General features: G+C 36.8%; 1 protein-coding gene across 4 annotated transcripts in view; it reads left to right on the top strand.

Moving 5' to 3' along the window:
• The first annotated feature begins 494 nt into the window (after window positions 1-494).
• TOPBP1 (DNA topoisomerase II binding protein 1) overlaps window positions 495-19827 on the top strand; it is a 62145-nt gene continuing 42812 nt past the window's right edge. The window contains exons 1-10 of one of the 4 annotated variants that reach the window (XM_086674317.1): window positions 495-661; window positions 1287-1377; window positions 2927-3061; window positions 4513-4656; window positions 5306-5487; window positions 6605-6801; window positions 7684-7863; window positions 8543-8712; window positions 11044-11207; window positions 11357-11604. In XM_086674317.1, coding sequence (XP_086530443.1) covers window positions 1294-1377; window positions 2927-3061; window positions 4513-4656; window positions 5306-5487; window positions 6605-6801; window positions 7684-7863; window positions 8543-8712; window positions 11044-11207; window positions 11357-11604 — 1504 coding nt within the window. In that variant the 5' untranslated portion in view covers window positions 495-661; window positions 1287-1293. Of the gene's footprint in view, window positions 662-1286; window positions 1378-2926; window positions 3062-3539; window positions 3705-4512; window positions 4657-5305; window positions 5488-6604; window positions 6802-7683; window positions 7864-8542; window positions 8713-11043; window positions 11208-11356; window positions 11605-19827 lie in introns of those variants that run through there. The other 3 variants (XM_086674318.1, XM_086674320.1, XM_086674319.1) reach the window with 3 other exon arrangements.

Below are 19827 nucleotides of genomic sequence, written 5' to 3'. Positions count from 1 at the left end.
AACATTGGAGAGAAAAGGACCCTATCTGTGGAATCAAAAAGACTTGGCTGCAGTTTTAATTCTACCACTTACTGTGTGACCTTACATCATTTAACTTAGCTAAGCTTCAGTTTTCACATCTGTAAAACGGAGATACCACTATTTGCCTCATAGAGTTGTTTTGAACCATACTGTATGGTTTTACGCGCACTGCCTGGCATACGGCAGGTGTAAAATACTGATTAAGGAAACTCTTTTTTCCCCAGGGTTTTATTTTTCGATGTGCCAGGTATTCCCGTGAGCAGCTTGCCAACTCCCAGGGGAGCTTAGCGCCCCTTCCCCCCGCCCACGCACCCACCCCACCCAAAGCCCTAAGCCCTCGTAACCCCTAAGCCAGCTTGCAATAGCACTAAACCCGCCGCCACCGCGACTTTTGACATCTCCGCCCTCCTCCCGCAACTGCGGACGGGCTCACTTCCGCCGGAAGAGGCGGGCGCCTCCGCGCGGTTGGCGCGAAAGTCGGTTCGCGGCCTCAGCAATTTCCGGGTTTTACGTTTGCTTCGGGTCGGGGGCGCCGCCGGCTGCGGCGGGTGTGCGCCGGGGTGGCGCCCGACCCCAGCCACAGTCTTGCGGGCCACGTGCACCCTAACTCGCCGCCCGAAGACCTCCAGGCTCCACCGAGGTGAGGGTGGCACGGAGAGAGGACCCAGCTCCTTCCTCACCCTGATTGGGGGGTCGGTACACTTCCCCCGGCCTTAGGGCCCTCGTTTCCCCCGTCCGTGTAAATGGCCCTCGGACCGGCGGGTGAGGCTTTGACGCCGGAGAGGAAGTGACTGCGGTTGAACCTAGAGTCGGGCCTTTCTCTGGGAGCTGGCGAGCAAGAGCATTCGGCCTTCTAGGGGCATGACCTTGCTAACCGGCTTTCCGTTTATATATTGAAGTCCGTTTACTGAGGAATGAACAGACCTCGAGGGTCGTGGACAGTTTCGTTTTGTGTATCTTTAAGCTAAGCTCAACTGAATGCCCCATGGGCTTAGGGGTCTTAGAGCCCCATAACAAAAGCCCTGAGTGTAGTCAATTTAGGGACATTAATGTCGTTTTCTGATTTGCATGGATTGTTGTCACTTTTTTTTCTCGACTTTACCCACATTCTAGCGTTTCTTAGAAACTAGTAAACGAATTCCTGGGCAAAGCCAGCATCTCTATCCTTGGGAGTTGTTGTCGGCACAGAAAAATAGCTGCTGTTAACGTTTAACTTCATACGGGATGTGTTTTTGTCCTTGTTAATGGCTCCCTTATTTTGACAGTTCAAAAATGTCCAGAAATGACAAAGAACCGTTTCTTGTGAAGTTTTTAAAGTCTTCAGACAATACCGAATGTTTTTTTAAAGCTCTTGAGGTAAGGGTGCTTGAAAACGCCTTGTTTGATGCTCTGAATTCATTTTCTCCTTTTTAGTGTTTTTGATTTATTGGGCTTCTTATGTCTTAGTTATTTTTGAGGTTTTACTGTAGTCTATATTAATATAGATGTGATACATATTTTGGGGTTGATGTAAACATTGTGTATTTTGGAGAGCATAAGTCTATTAGGACATTTTTATTGAAAGTAACACACCTGCTATTCTTGGAAATTACATTTCTTTCTATGTACTAATCAGAGTAGACCTTTGTGTGTTGAAGAAATATGAATCTGTTGTGTACTGGTTACACTTAATTTTTTGGCGTTAAAACTATGTTTCATTGTGTACAGTGTAATATGGGAAGATGTAGGGGGTTTTGTAGAGCCTTGCTACTCACAGACCCCAGTAGCATTAGTAGAGTTGGAAATGCAGAACATTGGGCCCAACTGAGACTTCCCAGTTAGCACCTGCATTTTAACAAGATCTTCAGTGTGATTACTGTGTATATTAAAGTTTAAGAAGCATTATTGTAGCAGGTTTTTCTCTCAAGTTCATTCAGCAAATAATTATTGAGTGTCATGACCTGTTAAGGACTGTTCTAGTACTTGGGATACATCAGTGATCACAACAGGCAAAGGTCCATGCTCTCTCAGAGCTTACATTCTATTTTAGCAGGAGGAACTAGACATAAATCAGGCAGGATAAATGAGTAAACTCTATATGTTACAAGGTGCTAAGTGCTATGGGAAGAGAAAAGAGTAAAACAGGTTAAGGGGTTCTAGAGGATGTTTGCTGGGGGAGGAGGGAAGTTACAATTTTAAGTGGAGTATGATCAGTGAAGGCTTTATGGAGAAGATGATAATTGAGTGCAGTTGAAGGAGTTGAGATAGTTAACCATGTGTATGTCTGGGGTGAAGCTTTCAGGCAGGGAGAACAACTATACACAGGCCCCTGAGAAAGTACTTGGGAGTGTCTGTCCAACATTAACGTGGCTATAGTGTAGTGAACAAGGGATGGGGGAAGAATATTAAGGGGTGCTTTAGAGAGTAAGAGTAAAGAGGTCACGTAAAAGGCCTTGAGGGCCATTGTAGAGACTTTTGCTTTTTCATTTGAGCATATCTGATTGAAGTGACGGATCAAGTCAGGTAAAGACCTGGAAGAAGAATATTCCAGGTAGTGGGAACAAGAGCAAAACCTCTAATGAGGTCATGCTTAGCTTGTTCCAAGCTCAGCAAGAAAGCAGGAGACTAGAGAAGAGTAAGCAAGAGAGATGAGAGGTAGAAGGTAATAATGGGGAGATAGGCAGGGGCCCAGACTCATCACCTGATTTGTATTGTGAAAGATTACTAGCTGCTATCTGGTGAATAGATTTAGGGCAAGGAAGAGAGAAGGAACCACTTTGGAAGCTTCTGCAGAGGTCGAGGGGAGAGATGATGGTAGCTTTCAAAGGGAAAAAGATTGGATTGTAGATGGATTTTGAAGGTAAAATTTATAGGACTTAAATAGAGGAGAAAAATTTCAGGTGCATTCTTTGATTTTTTCTTTCAGTCAATAAAAGAGTTCCAATCAGAAGAATATCTTCAGATTATTACAGAAGAAGAGGCATTAAACATGAAGGAGAATGATAGGTCCCTTTATATCTGTGACCCATTTAGTGGCAATGTCTTTGATCACCTCAAAAAGGTTTGCCAACTTTTAGTGTGTTCCTTCCGTAGTCTGATTTTCATTTTGTTTTTGCTTCAGTGGATATAAATTCTTTATCGACCGTGAAATATTATGCAGATTATGAATATAGAGGAATCCTTTGGTTTTAGGAGACTAGAATAATACTTTTAAAGGCTAATAATGTTACAATAGGCTTTTGTATTTTAGAAGATTTAACTTCATTTAGTTTAAGTGAACTCTATAGTAATGAAACATTTTAGTGATGGAGTTCTGTACTTAAACTCAGTTTGATTGCAAAATTTTCAGTAAAGATAGGAAGAGATCTCAACGTAACTCTTGGTTACTTACTGTCTTTCCTTTGTGCTCTTACACACTGAATTTTAGTACCTGTACCTTGTTCAGGGTCTGAAACATTATATGCTAAGAAAGAAGCATTTTGGAGATGAGTATTGCAATATACCAATGAGCCATCTTATTTCTTTTTGTTGATTTCCAGAGTCTACTGACTCATTACTTTTTTGGTGTCTGGACAAGAGAGAAGCATTGAAATAAAAGTAAACTGGCTGTAATTCCATGCAGATAACAAAGAAGTGATTCTTGTTTGAAGGAGAAGAAAACATAGAAGAGTAGGTAGATGCAGTATCTGCACAATTTATGGAAGGTCTGTGCCCACCTTTGCCAAAAGCATTGTTGGTCTTACCCTCCTTTTGGAAATAACATTCCTTGTCAGATAGAATCAATAGCATTAAAAATTCACTTTTCCTATGGCTGAACAAAAAGATAGCAGTAATCATATGCCTTTTAGATCTTTAAATCAGTCATGATTTAAATCACCCACAGACTTTTTAGTTCTGGCTTGAATGTGCTTATGTTGAGCAAGACTGTCACTTTTGTTAACTCATTTATCAATGAAATGAAAGGTCACTTTTTTAGCAATCTGTAATACCATAGAGAAGTCTTTGTGCATCTTGGAAAGACATTGAGTTGAAGACAAAGTGTTTAAACGCAGATGTAGAAACTGCCTAGGATTATTTTTTGTGTGTGTGACAGTGTAGGTATTTTAGAAGGGGATCAGTGAGGCTCTTATTATTTTAAACTGCTTGGTTGGCTGGGTACTTCATTTAAAAAGTATATAATGGATATTTCCTAATTATTATAGCATAAGACTGCTACTCATACACCCTATCATTAAGGCTATGTTTGTTTTAGAGATTAAAATTTGGTGACAACTTTGACTGATGTGGCTCTTGAAGCTTATTTCTTTTGATAGACTGCATTGTTTGATTTGCATGTGTGTTTATTTAGTGTGTTGTGTCCCTAAGAAATTAAATAATTTTTCTTATAACAATTTGGTGATTTTTCTGCAGTGGTCATCACCTTCTGTAAATAATTGGTAAATATTACAAAATGTAATTTCATAATACAGGACGTCTTTTCCTACATACTAAACTTTCTCCCTCTTTTTATAGCTTGGCTGCAGAATTGTTGGCCCTCAAGTAGTCATATTTTGTATGCACCACCAGCGATGTGTCCCAAGAGCCGAACATCCAGTTTTTAATATGGTTATGTCTGATGTAACTGTATCTTGTACAAGCCTGGAAAAAGACAAAAGGGTAAGTGTTGAGGAAAATCATGACCAATATATATATATCTCCACACTTAATCTTCCACTGTGTACGAGACACTTTGAAAGACTTTGTAGTTGGTGTTCATGGCTTACACAAAGTCAGTATACAACAGTGTACAGTCTTTTCTATTTTGACGAATACAGTAGCATCTGTTTAATTGAAAACTGACTACTTGAAAGAAAACTCCCTTTTTCCTTTCTGCAGTTGATGAGTTAGAGTTTGAGTCATATTTTTTCCACTGTAGATGGTCGATCTTATAAAAAAATGTTGACAGGTAGAACGGACTATGGGTTTAGCATTAGCTCCAAGGTAAGAAATGCTTTGATAATGCTTTCTAAGAGATAAAAATACGTATTTTTATATGTAATGTATAAAATTTATATTTAAAAGAAATAAACTCATGGAGTTGAAAGAAACAAATATAGGAAAATAATGTGTGAAGGTAATTATTTTTGAATTTATATTTCATATTTATCTTTATACAAAAAGTAATTTGATTATTTAACTTTATAGTGGTAAGAAACATTTGTGCCTTAAAGCTAACAACAACAAAAGATATTTATGAGTCTTTGTATTAAAAATGGCAGAGATAATGTTTGCTTTAGTATTAACATATTTTCTTTTGGGTTTATAGGAAGAAGTTCATAAATATGTACAAATGATGGGTGGACGCGTATACAGAGATCTTAATATATCAGTAACTCACCTTATTGCAGGAGAAGTTGGCAGCAAAAAATATTTAGTTGCTGCAAACCTAAAGAAACCTATTTTGCTTCCTTCTTGGATTGAAACACTTTGGGAGAAGTCACAAGAGAAGTAAGAAAGACATTTAGATGTGTTCTAGATTAAAAAAAATGATACATGTGATCATTTTGGCCTATTGTGGGTTTTTATAGGGGAGGTTTTATGTTGTTCTTTCGGGATTTGTTATTCAGGGACAAAAAGTGGGGTTCTTACCCTTCAGTGAAAACAAGAGAGCAGAATCTGCAGGCTCTTATTATCAAGGTATTAGTTAATAGGTAGAATAGGCTATTGATTTAATACTAGCTTCAAGGTAAGAAATGCTTTGATGATAAAATTGTTAGCAGCAGTAAATGCTTGTAAAATAGTTGAGATGATCACTGTAGCAATTGTCACTCTTAAGTTGCATTACCCTTCCACTACTCTGCCCATATATTAAGATGGAGAGTGAATTACCATTTTGGCAATTGTATTCCCTCCCAAAGATGTCGGCCTGTGTAAAGTTGAATGTAAACATATGTAAGCCATTGACTAAGTTGTGGTCCTTCAGCAAATGTTAATCAAGCTCACTTTACGTACCTGGCCTGAGCTTAGGCGTTAGATATACATAGTGAGCAAAGCAGGATACATGCTTGCCTTCAGAGACCTTAGGAATAGGCATTTTTCCAGTCTTCCTCTCAGCACTGTCCAACACATCCTAAACATGTCTCCGCATCGGAACCTGCGTTCCCAGCATGTCTGTCTTGCATGGAAACAAAATGGTAATGATATTTTTGTTGGTATTCAACTAAAAATCCTTGCCTATTATCCATATGGTATAAGGGAAGGAAAAAAAGTCTCCTTTTCTGGTAGGCAACCAAGATCGTTTTGAGTTTGTAGGTATTTCAGACCTAAAATTTTGGAAAACACACCACTTTGGCATGGATTTAAAGCGTTAATGAAATATATTTTCCCTCAAAACAGTTTTATTTGAGAAACTCTCTCTGAAGTATTACTTTTCATTAGTGACGTAGTGTTGAGCTAGATGAGCAATTAGTGTAATTTTGCATGTTTGTCAGTTTCCCTTAAAAATGATTAAAATCCTAAAAAAATGAGGAAAGCCTTAATGATTTCTGTTGTCATTATTATTCTGGTAAGTTTTAAACTAGTATATTAAAATGTTTATTTTTTCCTTGTTACTTACTTTCCCCAGAAAAATAGCCAGATATACTGATATAAACATGGAAGACTTCAAGTGTCCTATTTTTCTTGGTTGCACAATCTGTGTGACTGGCTTGTGTGGCTCAGAAAGAAAGGCAATTCAGCGACTCACAGTTAAGCATGGAGGTCAATACATGGGACAACTGAAAATGAATGAATGTACACACCTCATTGTGCAAGAACCGAAAGGTAAAACTATATGCAAAAAAGTACAGAATTTTCTCTAGTATTTAACATTGGAAGATGTTTACAGAATAGCTTTTCCTTCTGATATGTTACAAATCTGGTATATTTTTTTCCCCTGAAATCTTACAAAGAGAGTTTGGTTCACAATCTGTATAAAAATTACATGACTATCCAGGTTTATTCAGATCATTAAAAAAACTTGCAGGACAAGAAATTTGGATGAATAAAAAAAGGCTAATGTAGCTAAATTACATTTCTTTCTAATGACAAAAGGCTTGGCTTAGTTTTTAATTGAACAAATCAGCTTTATTAGATGAACTACAAGTTGTAACCTGCAGATATACCTTGCAGCACATGAGGCAGTTAAAAGAAGAAAATGCATTACCATTTCAGTTACCCCACATTTATTCCTCAGTTTTATTTTATTTTTTTAAAATGTTATTTATTTTGAGAGAGAGAGCAAGAGAGAGCATGAGCGGTGGAGTGGGAGAGGGAGAGAATCCCAAGCAGGCTCTGTGCTGTTAGCACAGAACCCAGCATGGGGCTCGAACCCACAAACTGAGATTATGACCTGAGCCTAAATCTGGAGTCAGACTCTCAACTGACTGAGCCACCCATGCACCCCATAAATTACTCAATTTTAAGAGATTAAACCCCCTTATATGGCATGTGTATTTACACAACACATGGAAAATATAGTTGGGTAATAACTTAAAATATTATTTTTTAATATACTGTATAGCATACTGTTTGAAAGTAAGAAGTGGTAACTTTAATTTTGTTTCAGGTGAGTTTTTCCCCATAACCTATAATACTGTGAATATTTGTACAGAGATAGATTTTAATGGTTACATTTCTCTTTCTGTTTCTTAATAAACATAATAGGTCAAAAATATGAATGTGCCAAGAAATGGAATGTACACTGTGTGACCACACAGTGGTTTTTTGACAGTGTTGACAAAGGTTTTTGTCAGGATGAATCCATATACAAGACAGAGCCTCGACTGGAAACAAAGACTGTACCTGATACTTCAACTCCTACTGGCCAGATCAACACAGTTGATAGTAAGTCTCAGTGGGATTAAAGTAAACAGTCATTTTTAACAGTTTTCTATGTAAGAATTGATTTGTAAATACAATCAGTTAGATATAGTAAGGAATGTCATTCTTTCTTGATATGCTCCCAGGCATAATTGTATAATAACTAAATTGTATGAAAATTAGTCCAGAACTCCTGGTATTTCTTTTTATAATGAATGTATTTTTTTCTTTTTCTGATTGAATGCAAAAGATGATTAAAGAAATCAAGAATACTAATAAAGACTTAAAAGAATTTTTCAGAACTTGACTGATGTTCAGATAGTAATACATTTTTATTAGTTTGATGCAGTTGTTATAGACCATCTGTATTCATGTAAAATTTAAAATCATTTCTATCTTATAGGTGCCATGTTGGCAATTTATCAGATATGCTTTTTTCTTTCCTGGACCCTACAGCCAGCAACTTCAGATTTTTAATGGAAGCAAGCCACTATTAAAATATATTAAATTTATTTTTATTTGAAAAAGATGTGAAAGTTAGTTTCATTTTCCCTTCTCACTTGGCCACCAAGACTTCAGTAAAAACATTTGATTCTTTGAAAATTGTTCACAGCCCTTTGTGTATAAGAAAAGTTAATCTATAGGGAAGTAGGTAATCACATTTTTATCTCCATAAATTTCTACATCTTTGTTTGATATGTAGGTCGTACTCTTTCGGATGTCAGCCATATTTCCAACATCAATGCAAGTTGCATAAATGAATCGATATGTAATTCAGTTCTTAATAGCAAAGTGGAGCCTACACTTGAAAATCTAGAAAATCTGGATGTCAGTGCATTTCAAGCACCTGAAGATTTACTAGATGGTTGTCGGGTATGTCTTTATCATGTAATACTTGCAGTGATAATATACATCAGTGCTACCTAGCCTAACTTTGAAGACACCTCAGAGCTGGCCTTGCTCCTTGTCTACGTAAACCTTCACCCTAGCTAAGCAGAGGCAAACATTAGGCCATATCTGTCCTTTAACTATCAGGGTCCCTCTGCCTGGGATGTGCCTTCATTCGTAGCTTTCAAAGTTTTTATTCAATTCTGAACCATCCTAACCAGTAATCTTTCTACTCTGTTTTGAGACCACTTAGTTACTGAACCACTTAATGGATTTTTATTTATAACTGTCACTTAATAAGTGTTTCTAACATGTTAGACTGTGCATGTTGTTAATATGTTGTATATAATCTCATTTAATTCCCACAAATCTAAAATGAGTGTTACCCTGAGACTGAGGCTTAGCAGATTAAAATTCTTGTTCAGAATCACACAGACATTAAGTAGACAGCCATCTACTCCAAAGCCTATATTCCTAGGCTTTATTCCAGGGTCCTATATTCCATTAGACCCGCTGCTTTGTTTAGTGTCCCTTGGGCTACTTAATTTTTTAATGTATGAGTAACTGTTTTATAAGTGCCTTGATGAAAACATCCTATGCTATTTATCTCCTAGAGCTGAATACTTATTTAATATATTTCTACTTGTAGAGGTGCCTGGGTGGCTCAGTCGGTTAAGTGTCAACCTCTTGACACTTATGGGATCCAGCCCTGCCTCAGGCTCCATGCTGTCAGCATGGTTTTGTCTTTCTCCTTTCTGCCCCTTCCCCACTCGCATGTGCACTCTAAAAATAAATAAACTTTAAGAAATACATATATATAATTTTTCTACTTGTAGAGTGACTAGGCTATACATTAATTCTCAATAGCAAAGATGTAACCCTGTTTTATTGTTAAGAGAGGAAATTGGGCAAATTACCTTATCCTTCTAAACTTAGAAAACTTACCAATTTATGGGGCTCCTGGGTGGCTTAGTTGGTTAAGCGTCCAACTTCGGCTCAGGTCATGATCGCACAGCTTGTGAGTTCGAGCCCCATGTCGGGCTCTGTGCTGACAGCTCAGAGCCTAGAGTCTGCTTTGGATTCTCTGTCTCCCTCTCCCCTTCTGCCCTCCCCCTTTCATGGTCTGTCTCTCAAAAATGAATAAACATTAAAAAACTAATAAAAACTTACCAACGTATTAGCAGAACAGAGAGTATCTTGTATAATCTTTTTTATCCTAGACCCTGCCAATTCTGGATATGACTTTTAATTATTCTTATAGGAAATTTATGTGACAGAAATCATGATTCCTCATTTTTGTTCAAATATATTCTAATGGAGGTTATTTAATTTGGGATATAAATGCAGTTAGGAATAGATTTGTCATTTAAGAAATTTTTTTAAAGACACATGTAAAATAGAGATGAAAACGATTTTTATATTTATTAAATTGGTTTCAATACATACATACTGATAGTTAAAAATAAATTTTTGCATATGTATTATTGTCAAAGCACGATCCTCAGCTTGACTTAAATTATCTTGTGTAATCAACTCTGTGTAAAAGGTATCTTAATTTACGGGTAAGAAAATTGATTTAAAGAGCCTGAGTAACTTACCATGGTCATGTAATTAATTATTGACAGCTGAGCCAAAATTTAAACCCAGGTTTCCTGAACTCAGACATATAAACTCCAGTTTATTTCTATAATCTAAAATTTACAAATAGTAAGATATTCAATATTTAAGAAGCTACCGGCATTTTAGACATTGCTGTGCACTAATATTCAGAAGATAATTGAATTCTAGCTTCTATTTTATTAAAGCCTTAAAATACATATAAGGTGTCTACTGTGAAGGATGATGATGCTATAGAACTGTGAAGAAGTAATAGTAAAAATTTCAGAATTGTTAAAAAAAAAAATCAAGTTTCAGAATACATTCCATTCTTTTTTTTTTTTAATTTTTTTTTTCAACGTTTTTATTTATTTTTGGGACAGAGAGAGACAGAGCATGAACGGGGGAGGGGCAGAGAGAGAGGGAGACACAGAATCGGAAACAGGCTCCAGGCTCTGAGCCATCAGCCCAGAGCCTGACGCGGGGCTCGAACTCACGGACTGTGAGATCGTGACCTGGCTGAAGTCGGACGCTTAACCGACTGCGCCACCCAGGTGCCCCAATACATTCCATTCTTAATGTATTTTAAATGTACATGAGTTGTCTTATTTATACACATTGGATTTAGATATATATATTTTTTAATAATTCTTTTTCTGTTGAGAGAAATAAGCCATCTTCAATGCATTAATCTAAAGTAGATATTTTCTTTCTTTGCAGATATATCTTTGCGGTTTTAGTGGCAGAAAGCTAGATAAACTGAGAAGGCTTATTAACAGTGGAGGTGGAGTTCGTTTTAATCAGCTCAATGAAGATGTAACTCATGTTATTGTGGGAGATTATGATGATGAATTGAAGCAGTTTTGGGATAAATCGGCTCACAGGTTTTGTCAGTTTTTATATCAATGCATTTTCTACTCTGTAATGATTTTTCTTAAAATTGCATATCCATGCGGTTTTGGAAACAGCATGGCAAGTGGGATGATGGTCTTTATAGTTTGAACTAATATATAATTATGTACTATTTTTGTAGGCCTCATGTAGTGGGAGCAAAATGGTTGCTAGAGTGTTTTAGTAAAGGTTATATACTTCCTGAAGAGCCATATATCCATGCTAACTACCAACCAGTGGAAATTCCAGTTTCGGATAAACCTGAAAGTCAAACAGCCCCTTTAAAAAAGAACAACAGCTCCTCCAAGAAGGACTCTACTCCTGATGGAAAACATGAGCAAGCTGATGAAGATCTCCTCTCTCAGTATGTAAATAATAACACAACAGCGGGTAAGAAATAGTTGATTAGTATTTACAGTCATAAATTTAGAAGAGGAATGCATCATATGTGATTTCTACCAGGTTTTCTAGATTTTAAGTTAAACCTTTTTCTTAATGTTTTACGTTTGTTACTTTTTGTAAGCAGGCAAGGCCAAGAGGTGCTGAACCCTCTGACCTCCTCCTCTCTTCAACTATCTCCACTTTGATCTGTTTTATATACCAGCATCACTTTGTGTGAGTTAGTAACAGCATGAATTTTTATTTTAACCTTGTAATTAATTACCTCTTACTTGGTTATTGTGATCTTTAATGCATACAGTGCTGCACTGTGAACTGTGACCTCTGTATGTAATCTTCTCAGAATGGGAAGGAAAACTGCCAGTGAAGAGTTGTGAGCAGCATTTCTTCTTTTTTAAGAAAAAGTTACTGTGAGGGGCGCCTGGGTGGCTCAGTCGGTTGAGTGTCCAACTTCAGCTCAGGTCATGATCTCACAGTTTGTGAGTTTGAGCCCCATGTCGGGCTCTGTGCTGACAGCTCAGAGCCTGGAGCCTGCTTCAGATTCTGTGTCTCCCTCTCTCTCTGCCCCTCCCCCACTGTACTCTTTGTCTCTCAAAAATAAATAAATGCAAAAAAAAATTTTTTTAAGTTACTGTGAAATATTTAGTACATTGAGAAAGATATGAAGAATAATGTGATGCATAACCATATGCTACTACCTAGGTATAAAAAAATAGAATATTCCACTATACCAAAAGCCTGCTGTAAGTCTCCCCATTTTCCTTATAGTTTACATGTGTATATGTTTGCAATGTATATACTCTTTAATTTGTGTGTATTTTAACTTATATAAATGACATATGGTAAGTACTTTTTTGCTATTCTCCAACCATGAGAGATATTTATCTAATCCAAGTAACTGGTTGTGAATACACCACATTGTATCCATTTTCCCACCTATAGACATTTATATTGTGTCTTTTTTTTGCCGGTGCAAACAGTACGGCTGAGATTGTTCTTAACTATGCCTCTGTGATTGCGTGGAGGTTTCTATACATGCATATGATACCATGTTTTGTCTGCTGTATCTGAATTAATGAAATAGAGATGTTAAACTCCACCACCATAATGGTGGCTTTGACAGTTTCTCCATGTAGTTCTGTCAGATATAATTTTTTAATATATCTTGATATTTTATTACATGATGGTCCTCATTTTCCTAATTTTTATCCTTAAAATCTGTTTGATATTAATACAACTATCTGTGCCTCGTGTGAGTATTCATTTAGTGTGACTGACTTGTTTTCTTAACTGCAAATTTGGTCAGTTTTCTTTTATTGTTACTTGTGATCTATTTTTATTATTTTATGCCATCTTATTTTGTGTTTTTTGTTTGTTTCATTTTTCTATGCTTCTTTGTTTAAAATTTTTGCCTTCTTTTGGGTAGCTTGAGTTTGCCCCCTCTTACCTCAGTCTCCCAACTCTCTGTCTTCCTTCTTCTAATGTAGGAGTTAGGTCTGTTTTTATTTTCAGTGATTACCCTTGTAACTTAAAGGTGCATCATAACTTGAAATCTAAAGTTAATCAGTATTTTGATCTTCATCTTTTTTTTTTTTTTTAATGTTTTTATTTATTTTTGGGAGAGAGAGAGAGAGAGAGAGAGAGACAGAGCATGAGCAGGGGAGGGGCGGAGAGAGGGAGACACAGAGTCAGAATTAGGCTCCAGGCTCCAAGCTCCAAGCTGTCAGCACACAGCCCAACGCGGGGCTCCGACTCACGAACCGTGTGATCATGACCTGAGCTGAAGTTGGACGCTTAACCGACTGAGCCACCCAGGCACCCCTGATCTTCATCTTAAGTACAAAAACTTTATAACACTATCTTCAACATCTTGCTAATCACACCCCTCTACACACTCACTAGTACACTCAATTTATGTGATTTGGGCTAGTATTTTCATTGTCTTTTTTAATCTCACAATTAGATACTTATTGTTTCATGTGGCCCATATTTGTTTTGATTTATCAACATATTTAGCGATTTCTTTGCTTCCCATTCCTTGTTGGCATCTGAGACCTCTCCTCTGGAATCATTTTCTTTCCTCCTATAAAATATATCCTTTAGAAATTCCTTCAGTTTCTGTTAATGTCTTTATTTTGCCTTTGCCTTAAAAAATAGTTCTGCTCTGAATACAGTCCTAGACAGAGCTCATGGGAGATGAGCTCTTGGGAGATGTTATTTCATTGTCCTCTTTCTGTGGACAAGAAGTCATTCAGTCTAATTGTTATTCTTTTGTAGGAAGTCTTTTTCTTTTTTTCTGGCCTTTTTAAATATCTCCTTTTATTTCTTGCATCCTAGAGTTTTACCATGTACTTGTCCTACTTGCAATTCATTGTGCTTTCTAAATTAAGGATTAGTGGGGGGTTTTTGTTTCTTTTTACTTCATTGTAAAACATTTTTCATCTATTATCACTTTGAATATTGCTTCTTCACCACTCTATATTTTCTAACTGCCATTACTCTGTGTATGGATCACTTAACCTGCCCTTCTGATTTCATCTTTTTGTCTTTCTGTGATTTCTTATGTGTAATTTATTCAGGATTTCCTTTCACATCACTGTTTCTCTGTTTAGCTATTGCCTAATGTGTTTAACCCATCCATTAAATTTTTTATTTCAATAATTATTTTTTTCAGTTCCTAGAAGTTCTGTTAATAATCTTATTCTGTATTCATGTCTTATTAATTATTTCTTGAAACACATTAAACATACTGCAGGATTATGAATGGAGGGGAGAAGTAGTTCTCTGTATTGTTAATGCTGCCTAGTTTCTTCATGTCTTTGTGATATTATAAACTCATTAGGCCTCTGGAAATTCTTTTTTTTTTTTTTTTTTCAACGTTTATTTATTTTTGGGACAGAGAGAGACAGAGCATGAACGGGGGAGGGGCAGAGAGAGAGGGAGACACAGAATTGGAAACAGGCTCCAGGCTCTGAGCCATCAGCCCAGAGCCTGACGCGGGGCTCGAACTCACGGACCACGAGATCGTGACCTGGCTAAAGTCGGACGCTTAACCGACTGCGCCACCCAGGCGCCCCAGGCCTCTGGAAATTCTAAGAAGCTTGAAGGTGAGGGTTTGTTCCTCTAGAAAGGGTTCATATTTAAATCTGCCAGAAGTCTAAGGGTTTTCCAGCTCAGGACACGTCTCAGTTTATTGGCTGGATGTTTTTTGGACCACCAGGCTAGTGTGAATTTGTACTCTTCCCCTACTTTGAGGACCCAGCCTATGATAACAAATTCTCAGGAGAGATGTTTTTTCCCCCTTGACCCAAAGCCAAAATCAAGTGTATTTGTCATCGCCTTTGCAGGGTAGATTTTTTGTTGTTGTTTGATTGATTTTGGTCTGCATTGTAACTAGACATTTCCCTTTAGGGTTTCTGGGTTTGTTTACTCATTGTGTACTCCGCCCCACCTCTAGTTTGTGTGAGACTAAAGGCTTAAGTTGTTTCCCTCCACGTGATGTTCCTGAATTCTGAGAATCTAAGTTTCTGGAAAAATAGATTCAGGGTAACCATTAGTTTTAGTAACCACTCAGTGCTCTGGATTCATGATACTACTTCATTTTCAGTCCTTGATTTCTTGCTTTCTTGCAAATTCAGCTCTGCATTTGTACTGATGCCTTTAATATTTTATTCTATATTTTCAAGTGCTTTTAATGAGAGGGTTTTGCATGTCTAGCCTATCATATTTCTAGAAGGGAATTTGCAGCATTATATCTTTTTCTTTTTTAGCTTTAATTCCAGTGAGTTAACATACTGTGTTATACTAGTTTCATGTATGCAGTATAGTGATTGGACAAGTCCGTATATCACCTGTGCACTCCTTAATCCCAGTTACCTGTTTAACCCATCCTGCTGATTCACCACCCCTCTTGTAAACACCAGTTCTCTATAATTAAGAATCTGTTTCTTGATTTGTCTTATTTTTTTTTAAGTTTATTTATTTTGAGAGAGAGCACGAGCAGGGAGGGGAGGGGCAGAGAGAGGAAGAGGGAGAGAATCCCAAGCAGAGCCTGACCCAGGGCTCAAACTCACAGATCATGACCTGAACCAAATCAAGAGTTGGAGCCGTAACCGACTGAGCCACCCAGGCACCCCTGTCTCTTATTTTTTTTTCTTTTTGTCTGTTTGTTTTCTTTCTTAAATTCCACATACGAGTGAAATTATATGGTATTTGCCTTTCTCTCAGTGACTTATTTTGCTTAGCATTATATTCTGTAACTTCATCCATGTCATTGCAAATGGCAAGATTTCCTTCTTTTTGATAGCTGGATAATACTCCATTGTGTGCGTGTGTGTGTGTGTGCACGCACATGCACACACATGAACACGCTACATCTTCTTTATCCATTCATCATTCACTGGACACTTGGGCTGCTTCCATATCTTGTCTGTTGTAAATAATGCTGCTATCAACATAGGGGCTCTGGTATCCCTTTGAATTAGTGCTCTTATATCCTTTGGGCAAATACCTAGTAGTGTGATTGCTGATCATAGGGTAGTTCTATTTTTAACTTTTTGAGGAAACTCCCTACTGTTGTCTACAATGGCTCCACCAGTTTGCATTCCCACCAACGGTGCATGAGGGTTCCCTTTTCTCCACATCCTCACTGACATTTGTTTCTAGTGTTTTTGATTTTAGCCTTTCTGACGTGTGAGGTGATAGCACATTGCAGTTTTGATTTGCATTTCCCTGATGATGAGTGATAGTGAGCATCTCTTCATGTGTCTTTTGGCCATCTGGATGCTTTCTTTAAAGAAATGACTGTTCATATCGTCTGCCCATTTTTTAATTGGATTTCTTGCTTTTTGGGTGTTGAGTTGTAGAAGTTCTTTATATATTTTGGATACTAACCCTTTACTGGAAAGGTATTTGCAAATATCCTCCCATTTTGTAGGCTGCCTTTTAGTTTTGTTGATTGTTTTCTTCTCTGCAGAAGCTTTTATTTTGATGTAATATTCCAATAGTTTATTTTTGCTTTTGTTTCTCTTGCCTCAGGAGACCTATCTAGAAAGAAGTTGCTATGGCCAGTGTCAAAGAGGTTACCGTCTGTGTTCTTTTCTAGGAATTTTATCATTTCAGGTCTCACATTTAGGTCTTTAATCCATTTTTGTGTATGATGTAAGAAAGTGGTCCAATTTCATTCTTTTGCACATTGCTGTCAAGTTTTCCCACACCATTTGTTGAAGAGACTGTCTTTTTCCCATTGGATATTACTTCCTGCTTTGTCAAAGATTAATTAACCACGTAATCGTGGGTTTATTTCTGGATTTTCTATTCTGATCCACTGACCTGTGTGTCTGTTTTTGTGCCAGTGCCATACTGTCTTGATGACTATAGCTTTGTAATATAACTTGAAGACTAGAATTGTGATACCTCCAGCTTTTGCTTTTCTTTTTCAGGATTGTGTTGGCTTTTTGGGGTCTTTTGTGGTTCCATATACATTTTAGAGTTGTTTGTTCTAGTTGTGTGAAAAATGCTGTTGGTATTTTGATGGGAATTGCATTAAATGTGTAGACTGCTTTGGGTAGTATAGACATTTTAACAATGTTTGTTCTTCTAGTCCATCAGGGTGGAATGTCTTTCCATTTCTTTGTGTTGTCTTCAGTTTCTTTAATGAGTGTTTTATAGGTTTTGGAGTACAGGTCTTGCACCTTTTTGGTTAGATTTATTCCTCTATTATTATTACTTATTCCTAGATATCTTATTAAATAGTACTGTTTTCTTAATTTCTCTTTGTGCTGCTTTGTTACTGGTGTATAGAAATGCAACAGATTTCTGTATGCTGATTTTGTGTCCTGCAACTTTACTGAATCTGTTTCTCAGTTCTAGTATTTTTTTGGTGGATTCTTTCAGGTTTTCTATATATAGTATCATGTCATTGGCAGACAGTAAAAGTTTTACTACTTCTTTACTGATTTGGATGCCTTTTATTCCTTTTTATCATCTGATTGCTGTGACTAGGACTTCCAGTACTGTGTTGAATGAAAGTGATGAGAGTTGACACCCTTGTCTTGTTCCTGACCTTTGGGGGAAAGTTCTTAGTTTTTCCCCATTAAGGATGACGTTAGCTGAGTGTTGTTCATATATGGCCTTTATTATGTTGAGGTATGTTCCCTCTAGATGTACTTTGTTGAGAGTTTTTTCCATCAGTGGTGGTTGTACTTTGTCGAATGTTTCTGTGTCTATTGAAATGATTGTATGGTTTTCATCCTTTCTCTTGTTGATGTGATATGTTGATTGATTTGCGAATATTGAACCATCCTTGCATGCCAGGAATAAATCCCACTTGATTATGGTGAAAGATTTTTTGAACGTATTGTTGAATTTGGTTTGCTGATATTTTATTGAAGATTTTGCGTCCATACTTATCAGGGTTATTTGGCTTATGGTTTTTTTTTTTTTTTTTTTTTTTTTAGTGGTGTCTTTATCTGGTTTTGGTATCAGGATAATGCTGGCTCATAGAATGAATTCCGAAGTTGTCCTTCCTTTTCTATTTTTTGGCATAGTTTAAAAAGAATAGGTATTCTCTTTTCTTTAAATATTTAGTAGAACTCACCTGTGAAGCTATCTCATCTTGGGCTTTTGTTTGTTGGGAGTTTTTTAATTACTCATTTAATTTCTTTCCTCGTTACCAGTCCAGTTTTTTCCCCCCCACACTATTTCTGTTAATGGTATATTGAAAAATTGTTTTTTGTCAGACTATTTGCTTATGCTTTAGTAGTACATTATGTCAGGAGATCCTCAATTTTCTAGGATGTTTTGGCATAAAAAAGCCGCAGACTGACTCAGCAGTTTTATGCATTATCCTTCAGCCAAGGGTACGTGGTGGAATCAAGTGATTAGTTTCTCAAATCTTCCTTTCTCTGGCAGTTAGTGGTCTACCTACTTTGGAAGGGTTTAATGATAGTGAACCTGACAGAATCCCCAAGCTCCTTAGAATGTAATCAAGTTCTTTATAGTTAAAGCAAAATTATTTTTGAGAGTGCTTACTTAGTATTAGGTTTATCAAGATGTGTTTATTGGGCTCCTAAACGAGATCTGATGGAAAGAAGGATTCTGTTCAAATAAATGGAAAGGACCGCTGTAGAACATGCTAATTTATTCTGAGTCTCTTCATAACTTTAGGGTTTTACTTGCAGCTTATAAGAACTTAGTATTGCCAGTTTGTTTTTATGTATTAGTTTAAAATTCCACATGGTGCAACTACGTGGATGGAACTAGAGGGTGTTATGCTAAGCGAAATTAGTCAGAGAAAGACAAATATCATATGACTTCACTCCTGTGAGGACTTTAAGACACAGAACAGATGAACACAAGGGAAGGAAAGCAAAATAACATAAACACAGGGAGGGGGACAAAACATAAGAAACTCTTAAATATGGAGAACAAACAGAGGGTTACTGGAGGGGTTGTGGGAGGGGGGATGGGCTAAATGGCTGAGGGGTTTTAAGGAATGTACTCCTGAAATCATTGTTGCACTATATGCTAACTAACTTGGATATAAATTAAAAATAATAAAATAAAATTCCACATGGTTTCCATCTTCCATTTCACCAGCAGGATATAGATATCAAACAAAGTTGTTTCTTTTCCCTTCTAGATGTGATTATAAAATAATTATAAATGCAAAAAAGTCTTTTATATTAAGAATAGCTATTTTAAAACAGGGAGGCAAACCATAAGAGACTCTAAATAAAACAAACTGAGAGTTGATGGAGGGAGGTGTGTGGAGGGATGGGCGAAATGGTTGACAGGCATTAAGGAGGACACTTGTTCAGATGAGCACTAGGTGTCATATGTAAGTGATGAAGCACTAAATTCTATTCCTGAAACGAATACTATGCTATATATTAACTAACTTGAATTTAAATTAAAAGAGTAAAAAGAATAGCTATTTTAAACATTACTTTCCAGGGTATTTTCTATTTTCGTATTGCCTTTGTGTATCATATCACCTTTGTTTCCTTCTAAGCTTATTCATCCTCACCTATCTCTAAAATTATAAATACACTATTAACCCTTTTTCTTTATATAATGAATCTGAAGTTCAAAGAGTCTCCTGATGTATTGATCAGTAAATGTTCTAGATAAAACTGTGCTTCTTCAGAGTATGAATAAGAGTAATCTAAATACTTGTATGAAGTAGGAAATTTTTATTTATTAAGTTTTATT

The sequence above is a fragment of the Puma concolor genome, chromosome C2 (assembly GCF_028749965.1).
Source record: "Puma concolor isolate L17-30 chromosome C2, mPumCon1.1.hap2, whole genome shotgun sequence".
Taxonomy (NCBI): Eukaryota; Metazoa; Chordata; class Mammalia; order Carnivora; family Felidae; genus Puma; species Puma concolor.
This window is presented reverse-complemented; position numbering and strand designations above follow the sequence as displayed.